At 42.7% G+C, this 11,065-nt stretch overlaps 1 protein-coding gene across 1 annotated transcript in view; it reads left to right on the forward strand.

The window, feature by feature from the left end:
• gjd1b (gap junction protein delta 1b) overlaps nt 1-8,971 on the forward strand; it is a gene marked incomplete at both ends in the record, with an annotated part of 23,451 nt that extends 14,480 nt beyond the window's left edge. Inside the window, one exon of the mRNA XM_080512470.1 lies at nt 8,122-8,971. Coding sequence (XP_080368596.1) covers nt 8,122-8,971 — 850 coding nt within the window. The remainder of the gene's footprint in view (nt 1-8,121) is intronic.
• Nucleotides 8,972-11,065: the final 2,094 nt, after the last annotated feature.

The following is an 11,065-nucleotide window of genomic DNA, read 5'->3' on the forward strand; positions in this document are numbered from 1 at the left end:
GCACGATCAAGATCAAGCTTGCTGCCAGGTGACCTGCCGCGAACTACGAGCTATTGATAAACCTTGGCACAGGAACACACAAATGTAGAGAGACAGAGACAGAGAGAGAGAGAGAGAGAGAGAGAGAGGAGAGAGAGGAGAGAAAGAGAGAGAGAGAGAGAGAGAGAGAGAGAGAGAGAGAGAGAGAGACAGGAAGAGTATGATAACTGTCCGTCTACATTTGATGTGACAGGATTAGATTTGTCAGCGCTGTCAGTACATTGCAATTGTGTTACCAACAGACTCCCTTAAGACACACAGGATGGACGGAAAGTCAAAACGTGAGTGAAAAACAGTAATAAAGAGAAGCGAGACAGGATAAAGACTGCAGATGGAGGGATTACCCCAAACCACTGCAAACTCTGGTTTAAAAAAAAAACCAACAACATCCGCAGATGTTGTGCTGCTAAACAGCACCGAGTCTGTCAGAGTGTATATCTGTCATCAACATTACTCCTTAGGTTATACCATGAGATAAAGTTTAGTCTCATAAGCATGAATGAATGAAAAACAAAACAATGAATACAATGAAAGCTCAACGTGCAAAGGAGTAGGAGGAAGCATAAGCTCATTAAATCCTACCTCTTCTTGTGTCCGTCTGCATTTACATAATGTACCGCAATTGTGTCACAGTTGCTTGAAGTCACTGACTTTATAAACGGATTTCACTCATTTAGTGCTTTTCCACTGTTTTATATTGTTAATCTGAAGGATTCACCCGTTCGCACTAATGGAGAGGGACATGCAAGACGCTCAGTGCAGCCTTTGCGGTCAGTGTCTTGCTCACAGAGACTTCAATATATGGATCCTCCAAGTGAGAGACAACCTGATCGACCAACTGAGCAATCTTTATGTGACTTGCCCTTGACTATGTGTACATTAATAAGTACAGTATCTGCCTTTTACTTTCGACAAGAGCGCCACCTCTTGAAAGTTGACTTGAAAGTCTTTGTCAGTGTTCCTGTTTGCCCTCTCACCTCAAACTATTCCCTTCACTTCAACTTTTAATTTGGCACGTTTGCCCACAGTCCCGTCCTGCTGCGCTCGCACGGTCTGCTGACCCCGTGAAAAGAGGTGAACTCAGCACTCCATCTAATTCAATTTGCCGTGGAGCCACAGGGAGAAGCCTCGTTCCAGACGAACTCTGCCCCGAGTGAAATAGCAATTCAAGTCTGATTACCAGATTACCGAGGGGGGTCTCACACACATCTGAAGCTGTGAAAGTGAGGATGGAAGGCCGGTGCTGATTGTTTTGAGTGAGCCAAACTAGGGGGGGAAATTAAAAAGACACGCCGGTTGGAGATGTAATTGATAGAAATAGAGTGGAGAGAGAGAGAGAGAGAGAGAGAGAGAGAGAGAGTGTGTGTATGTGTGTGTGTGTGTGGGGGGGGGTTCTTATGTGGAGGAAAGCTTCGCTCTGCAGCGAGGAAACGGGTATTGATGGAGAGCAAAGGTGAGGCTCTGAACAGGATTACCAGGTCAGCCGTAACACTGAGCGAGTTTATATCATGACACAGAGCTCTGAAATAACTCCTCAACCTATAAACTCACCAACAAACGAAACATATTATAAAGTATTGCATTATCATTTGAGAGATTTTTTTTTTTTTTGGAAGAAATCTAATTTTTAAAGACTCCATGTGTCTGATGACGACCTTTTGAACAACAGTGTCTCTGGGCTTTTGTCTTTCCCTAAAAAAAACAACCAAAATAGGCCAATATCTTCTGCTGAATGACTTTCGCTGCAAATTCAACATGGCATGCTATGGTTTGCCTCGCCGGCGTGATTTGCTCTTTAACGGAACGCTTCCTGAGGCCCTTTTGGACGAAGTAGAAACAGCATGTGGCTTTGTTTCACCGGTTCCAGCCACTCTGGGAGTGGTGCGGGAAAGTCTGCTGCCCTCAACTGCAGAAGCGCGGTGCTCTTTAGTTGACTTCGCTTCTCGTCGGCACACTTCGCTCTCTTCATCTCCCTTCATTTTCTGCCCCTCGCCTGTTGCCTTGGTAACTAGCAGAGGGAAGTTGAGTGGAGGGGAGAGTGAAGAGAGAGAGAGAGAGAGAGAGAGAGAGAGAGTGTGGGTAAGAGAGAGCGAGAGAGAGGGGGGGTTGATTTGGGTTTCTGGGGAAAAAAAAACTGTGGTCGCTCTTCCAACACCCTCCTGTTTTTAATCTTTTTTTTTTTTTTCAAACATTAACAACCACATCTTCCAATCTTCAGCCTTATGTGCTTTATCACCCCCTCCAGCCAATTATCTCATGTCCTTTTGCTCCCCTGCCTCATTGTGCTCCTATACTTTTGATTTTCCTTGGTTTGATTTGAGCTTCAACTCCTTTTCACCCACAAATTTAGTCTTTAATCTTTACACTGCACAACCCTCTCCTCCATAACACTGCACACGGTCTTCAACATGCTCGTCTAGATTTTTCACGTTTCATTTGCATGGACTCATTAACCCCTTGAGCTGAACTCCAGCTTGACATGAACCCGCAACTGCTGCCTCACCCCTTGTGCTATTTTATTTTATCCAGCTCATCCTCGCCAATGATGCTCAAGTGAACACAGCTCACGTTTTTATTGAAAAAAAATTAAAAAGGATGACATTAAACATTCAGACAGATTTTCAATGATACCAACAGAGCTGCATTATAATTTATCTGGAGGTGGAATAATTCAGGAAGCACAGCTGTGTGTGTGTGTGTGTGTGTGTGTGTGTGTGTGTGTGTGTGTGTGTGTGTGTGTGTGTGTGTGTGTGTGTGTGTGTGTGTGTGTGTGTAACAGAGAACAAGGGTCTACAAAACAACTTTCAAAGAAGAGCGTGATTTAAAATGAGACTGAAGGTACCGGTAATCCAAATGTGACAGTGTGGCATGTACAGTAGTTGAGATTGCCCATATTCACGGCAATGTCACCTGAAATCACAGAAACACGACAGTGTGTGTGCCTGTTGCCGTGTTTGCATGCATGCATATGGAGAGTGCAGATGGAACTGGATGTCCGCCTGTGAGATGCTGAAAATGTAATTATACTGTTCACGTAACTGAACATGTTTAATTTTTTTTCCCCCACTAATGACTGCATGTTCTTAACAAGAGCTTTATATGTGACAAACGCCCCCTTTGTGGCGACATCACCATTATTAGATAATAAAGAAGACCGCAGCAGAAAAATGGCGGGTCAGGACTGCTGGAGGAGTGGAGGCATAATCACCACTGCATGTGTGATGATACAGTCAACATATTAGTCAAAGGGAACAACAAACACAGTCTGCTGGGAATGGAGGGTGTGAGAGCGTGCGGAGATATGTGCTAAGTACTGTATGTAATAGCTTTCAAGCATATTTGTGCATAGTGGGGGTCACTGCAGTGTGTAACATGTTTAACACATTGTCAATTAACAATGGCACGAAACCGTGGTTCACAACCGTTTTCCCTCCGTAAAATCAAGGTAATTCAAATTTTTAGGCAGTTTTAGTTTCTGGTCTGCACTCAGTCTGCAGGTATTACAAGACCTATCAGGTTCAGATTAATTTGTAGCTCACTGAAGCTAAATTTTAATGGAATTTCCAAAGATTATCTTGAAATATTTGACCACATGTTGCTTGTATGAGTCGGAGAGCCTCACAATTGTTTGCACAGCTCTGTTTCCCCCAACTTAATACATTCACAGTCATCAGAGATGAGCAGAACCGTCTTGAAACTTTCTCAATTTAGTGTTTACAAATTTAAAAGTTTAAAAAAATAGAGATGAGTCTGATCTTCATCCAGCAGCTTCTGCACTTAAAAAAAAAATGTCTATTGACAAAATGACTGCTGGACTGTGGAGAGACCCTGAATTCTCAGTTGTCTTGTGGCCATTGCATGACATTTGCAGGGTTCTTGGAAGACTGGTGCAAATGTCAAAAATGTATCATTATTTGTTGTGAATATCATGCCAAATTCAAATGTTGAATGAATGTTGTGTGATATACATGAAAACTCAAAATTCAATGTGATTCTCAATGAATATTGTCACAAATTAAAACATTTTTTTTTGCATGTTTGCTTCTATAATTAGCTTTGAAATGTCGCAGCTCAGTGAGACAGGGCTTGATTTCTGTGGCTGCACCTACAGCAGATTAAATATTTTAGGGTTGACACCATCGCTGTTATTTCCTCACATTTGGGTGGTTTTTTTGATATAGTCTGAAAATATTGGCATAATCTGAAGATGATTAAAAAAAATGTTTCAAGGGAAGCCACCGTCAATTTGAAAGGCTCCCTTGGCAGTTTACAGAGAAATGAGTCTCTTCATAGAAAACTGCAGACGCAATCTGGAGATTATTCCTGACACAGAAGGGAGAGGGTGGGGATTGAGGGGTGATGGGGTCACGGAGGGAGGGAGTAGAAGAACCAGAGTGAGAATCCTGACAGAGTAAATTAAATCAAGAAAAACCAGAAAGAAGCTCTGGAGACGAGAGAAAAAACAGGTGGGAGATGCTCTGCGGATACGATAATCTAAAGCTATTCGATGGCATTAACAAAAAAAAAAAAAAAAAAAAAACCTAATGCAAGAATCCTCCATTGGCCCAGCCACAGATTACAGAGCTAGGTTTGCGTGTGGACGCTATTATATAATTCATTCTCTATGATGAGATTTTCCTCCATTTCTGGTTTTCCTTACTAACCCCCTCCATCTCTCGCTCACTGTCCGAGCACTGGCAGGTTTCTCTTTTAATTTAAGGCGAAGTTGTCTGAGCCACACTGCGTTTTTTTGGTGACTTTGTAATCTTTTTATCCCAGTCTGGAACTAATTCATCTCCAGCAGGAGTTTGATGTTTTCTGTCCGCGCTCAGTTAATTTGAGCCGTTTCCCGTCACTGTCGGGACACTGCCTTGTTGCACGGATATATGTGCACAACTGTTGTTGTTGCCATGGAATACTTGTGTATTTAGGCGCACGTGCACACGTTTAGTGCAACACTCTCTCGCTCATGTATTGTGAACCTCTGCTCACTAAGCTTCTTAATGGAGTCACTACAAGGGCAAAAGCATTTTCGAAACCATTTATTCTTTTCTCCCGTATCGTCCGTTCCCTCCACCCCATCACGAGGCGGCGGATCACAGGTGCAGGAGGGGAGGGGGGCGGGGGGCGGATTGGCAATAAGTCTTTTATTTTTCATTTTGGAGGCCGGCACTGGTGACCTACCGTTTTGATGACAGTACATGTGAATTACACGCTGTCGGACTCCGGGAAGGATTAACTTCGCTGTTCGACTCCACATCTGCGCCACACAAGACTGGCAAAGCCACTGTGCGTTTGGTAGATTACCCTTCACACACAGCCAAATGCCATCTAATGATTATCTGGCAGTGTCTAAGGTGCGGTGACGTTGGGCCTCCCCTCCTGAGTTCACCATCCAGCCGCGACACCGTCCAGATAAACGGATCTCCTAATTGATTTGAGAGAACCAAGGCCTAAGAAGCCCTTGTTGTTGTCCTCTAAAGTCTTCAACCATTTATTTCCCGTCTGGAAAAAAAACCCAACAAAAATAAAAAACATACATCAAGGAGTCACACCAACAGCGCTCAGATCTTAATTTCATTAGCAAATGGGATGGGAAAATAAGCGTCCATCTAAATGTGCTTGAAATCCCTCAGACCGCAAATCTACAATAATACAACCATTATTGGTTAGCCTGCCTTATGCGGCAGATTATTCATTCAAAAATAATGTTAAGGTAATGTTAAGTAAATAAGTTGAAAAATTAAAAAAAATTTCAGACGATAATGATTCAATTGTGAATAAAAGTTAATAAAAACTTAAAATTCAACACAAAAATATTGCACACATACTCTAAAACTCTGTTGCACTTAAAAAGAAAAAGGATAACACAAGACATTGCAAAAACTAGTGGAATTTGACACACTATTCTGGCACACTTTAAAGCAGCTATATAGCTTTGTATGGAGCGCTGAAACCGTCTCAACAATACACTGATTCTTCAATGCCTGCAAGCACCACCTTCAAAGCTGTTTTCATAAGCCACAGTGGATTCACTTTTATGCGTACAAAAGCTTTAATCCATGGTAAATTTAATGAGGTTGGGTTTTGACGGTCTACTGTAATGGTGTGTCCTCTGGGCTCACGTGAAGTAATGACAGCGGTTTATCACAGCGTTATTTACAAGATTATTATTAATATGAAGTGTGGTGATTTATGAGAGAATCCACCATGCGGACAAAAATCCCTGTGTATCTGTGGGACTCAACTACAAGGCAACAATCAATCAACAGATTATCAGTGAGGTGGAGACGGTCTGCAAGTCACCAACCTTGTTCCAGACTTTGTTTTATTCACAGATTACAGCCCGAGACAGGATAGCAAAGAGCCTGCTATCTAAAGTGCTCGCCTGGTCCAAGATTTGAAAAATGTATGAGAAATGAATAAAGTAAGAAGAAGAACAAAGAGAAAAGATGTCTGCGGGAAAGTAAGACAGAATGGATGTGTGTGTGTGTGTGTTTGAGATCACAGATGCACTCAAGAAGTGTTCAGATATGTCAAGTCAGCATGGGTGTTTGTTCACACACACACACACACACACACACACACACACACACACACACACACACACACACACACACACACACACACACACACACACACACACACACACACACACACACACACACACACACACACACACACACACACACACACACACACACACACACACACGCAGCCTGAAAGTGAAGTCATTTCAGCGACAATAATCTCTCTGTCTCACCACACCCTCACAAAAATAGCTCCTAATCTGCCAACGAGGCTCACCTCACCTGTTGCTAGGGGACTGAGGAGAGGGAGAGAGAGAGAATATTGTTAGTAACAAAGCCAACAACTGATACGTAGACTATGCTACGTTGGTGTATGTGTGTCTCTTTGTGTTAGTTTAGTGTCGACATCAATCACAGCCACTGAGTCTGAATTGTGGTTGCTATGCGAACAGGGCCTAATGATGCAATGATAATGGAATTAGGGGGATATGTTATCACCTTTTTCTTACTTGTAAACACTCTGGCAACACACCCATAAACGAAAGTTGAGAGTTATGAGGGCTGACGACACATGGAGTCTCTGCTCATAATAGATCTTTTTCGTTTATTTTGTTTATTTTGTTTTGTGTACTTTTTTTTTTTTTTTTTATAAATGAGCTTTCTTCTTGTTCTTGTTCTTGTTCTTCTTTTTCTTCTTCTTCTGGAATCAGCTCCATCACCCTGTGACCCTGTATTTGACAAATCAGTATAGAAGATTGATTGACAGATTGATGGATGTGTGCATGTCTGTCATATAACTTGCAACAGAAAAAAAAACTTAAGATTAAAGAGAAAAGAGAAAAAATAAATCTTAAAAAGTGATAAAGCATCCATTGCCAATGAACCTAAAAATAATGGTGGAAAATCTTTCTCGTATTTAGTCATTTGCTCTTCTCATTATAATGGCTCACTCATGCTCGTGGTCATCAATGCCATTAAAATGCTTTGTTTTCTTCTTTAATGTCTGCCATGCTAGGATGGCTTGGTAATGGACATGAATACGTTGTAAAATCCACTCGACTTGAACAGCAATCCTGTTCGTTTTAGCTGTATTTGTACCCTGTTTTACATCTCGCATGTTTAGAAACATCTTGTTGGTATAGTTTATAGAATGAGTTTTCACTCTTTACTCTCGTTGCCCTACTTACTTAAAGTTCAAACTTTAAGTCACTTAACTTGCATATTCAGCTAAGTAACCCATCTATGTAGCCATTGAACTCACTTGTACCCCTGTCACTCAAAGTATAGAAGGATTTATCTGCACGTTTCCTCTCTGAAGTGACGACTTTATGAAAACTACCATCAGTTCAATACAGAGTTATTAGCCCTTTTTCATGTGACTTTTTTGTGACGTGCTCTTGAGCTTTCTTCAGAATGTACTTTTCCTACATGTGAGGGCCTCTCATATGCGACGCTTCTGTAGAGCCTCTGTTGAAAAGGACATCTCAAACACAGTAAGCTACTTCATGTCTTTTATCTGTATTAACCGGATTTATCTCTGTTTCTCCTCCAGGATCTTGCTGACAGTTGTTGTGATCTTCCGAATCCTCATCGTGGCCATTGTGGGGGAGACCGTGTACGAGGATGAGCAGACCATGTTCATCTGCAACACCCTGCAGCCCGGCTGCAATCAGGCCTGCTACGACAAAGCCTTCCCCATTTCACACATCCGCTATTGGGTCTTTCAGATCATACTGGTGTGCACTCCCAGCCTCTGCTTCATCACCTACTCTGTCCACCAGTCAGCCAAGCAGAAAGACCGGCGCTACTCTTTTCTCTACCCCATAATGGAGAGGGACTACGGGGGCAGAGACGGGGCACGAAAGCTCCGCAACATCAACGGGATTCTAGTTCAGCATGGCGGCGACGGCGGAGGAGGAAAGGAGGAGCCCGACTGCCTGGAGGTGAAGGAGATTCCCAATGCCCCTCGGGGCCTCACCCATGGGAAGAGCTCCAAGGTTCGCCGGCAAGAAGGGATCTCTCGCTTCTACATCATTCAGGTGGTATTCCGAAATGCACTGGAGATCGGTTTCCTGGCTGGGCAGTACTTCCTTTATGGCTTCAGTGTGCCTGGGATCTTTGAGTGCGATCGCTACCCGTGTCTCAAGGAGGTGGAGTGCTACGTTTCACGGCCGACGGAAAAAACAGTTTTCTTGGTGTTCATGTTTGCCGTGAGTGGCATCTGCGTGGTGCTCAATCTGGCCGAGCTCAACCACTTGGGCTGGCGCAAGATCAAGGCCGCCATCAGGGGCGTGCAAGCCCGCCGGAAGTCCATCTGCGAGATCAGGAAGAAGGATATGGCACATCTGTCCCAGCCGCCTAACCTGGGCCGCACACAGTCCAGCGAATCAGCCTACGTCTGACAATGCGGCGTAGACGCAGAGGAGTAGAATGAATGTGTGAAGGGGAGAATAAATTATTATTTTAATTTAATGAAGGTGGTCGAAGAAGACGACCTGTTTCTCTGAGACGAATGTAAAAAGACCAAACATCCGGCTTCATGACTTGAGGGAGGGGGTAAAAAAAATTGCAAAGCATGAAAGAGGACAAAAAAAAACTTTTGTTCTGCAAATGAACACAAGACATTTTGATCTTGTGATGAGATACTTTAACTGCCATTTTATACTTTGACTTTTTTACCTAATTACCTTCTCTTCTGCTCCTCGCTTCTTGTAATGGGAAGAACTGAGTCCTCGTGGGGCCGGAGAGGGAAAAAAAAGAAGAGACAAAAAGACCAGTTTTCTGTCCCTTGAGGACTTAAGAAGACAGTGGTGGTGTTTGATGCATCCCATGGTGCTTTTCTTTCTGGACTGTGTCAACGTCAGTGTGCAAGGGAGGAAGAAACAGGGGATGGGGGACGGTGATCTGCAACATCCTTTAAGAGGAGAACGGAAGACCTGTCAGAGTGGTGACACACTCTAGAGAACAAAGGCGAGTTTGGGGAGCGAGGGAGAGAGAAGGAGGGGGGACATCGTGCTCTGGGAAAACATGAAACGAGCGAGGTGGGAGAGAAGAAAGAAAACATTTCCCTGTTGCTTCCTCTCTGCTCTGGAGAATAGGAGGTGGGCCGAAGCCAAAAGAAGAGCCGCCTCCGATCAGGGTGTCTTGCCTCCGCTGGAACATCGTCTCAAGCCAAAACCGAGAGAATAAGACTGAAGATGTTTATGTATTGTCTCTTGGCAAACGGCGGTTTTAACACAAACACTGCAAGTACCATAAACACTTTTTTTTTTCTTTCTTCTCCCCTGTCTCTCGTTCTCTGCGCTCTACGGCTGGCAGCTATTTGGAACGTGGGGACTCCCCAATGACAGTAATGACCCTCGCCGCTTTCCTGTCGCGTAAACTTTAGAGAGGAACTCGTGAACAAAAGGGCAAGTGCCCGGTTAACATCAGTCTCTCACCAAGCACAAACCAAACATCTCCCCGCGCAGCATCTTGCAGTGCTAAGAGACGAGGAAGCAAAACAAAAAGGGGAGCTAAAAGAGAACGACAGCCTGAGGAAGAGGAGGAACAGATCACTTTATTGCAAATGAATTTTATAAAATACATCACCATGAGTTACAATTATTTCTTTTTTTTTTTTTTTTTGAGAAAGCGATGGTGCCATCCTTCAGATATTTAATTATTGTTGAAATGTTAAATAGAGTATTATTTATCCATTTAGAGTATATCCAAATAGATTTATTTATCTTTGAGGGCGGGTTGGTCGGGGAAACCATGTTGCTGTTTTTTTTAAATGTATAAACCTTATGTCTTTTTTTTTTTTTTCATTTTTGTTTAGCTTGAAGCATTTCTCACTGTTGGAATTGATTAATGACTTGTACGGGGAGGGAAGGGACAAGTTTGTGAGCTTTGTTATAAATTGCTTTGAGGATGTGCAGCTGATTTTTATTTTCAACTCTTGAAAGGTACAATATGTAGGATTGAAATAATATTACAATCATGCATTGAGTGGCATTAGTGAATCTCTGTAGCATCCAGTCTGACCCCAGCCGAAATCTCACTTGTTATTTTTGGATTTGCAGAGAGTTACAGCTCTAGTATTTCCAGTTACATTCACCAGAAACTGCTGGATCTGCTTCTATTGTTACTGAATACAGACTAGATGCTAGAAAGACTCAATAAAGCGCCATGTGGTGCAATCTGGTTGTACAAAGCAGGATGAACAGGATCAACTATTCAGCTTCCTCACTTCAGTAGATATACCCGCAGCACAATACTTGATATTTGAGATGACTTCATGACTGTTCATTCGTCTGATCATTTAAGGGTATTTTGTTTTTATGTTTTGAGTTGAAAAAAACCCCAAACTATGTTACATGTTGTACCTTTCTTGAAAACTTGAATGCAACTGCTAAGTAACTGCATGAAAACTGAAGTGTGATGCAGCTGCTAACACCACATTTTTTTTTGTTTTTGTTTTTTTTACCTGAGAGTCGAAGTTCTCTTCAAAATCA

The sequence above is a fragment of the Blennius ocellaris genome (assembly GCF_963422515.1).
Source record: "Blennius ocellaris genome assembly, chromosome: 2".
Classification (NCBI taxonomy): domain Eukaryota; kingdom Metazoa; phylum Chordata; class Actinopteri; order Blenniiformes; family Blenniidae; genus Blennius; species Blennius ocellaris.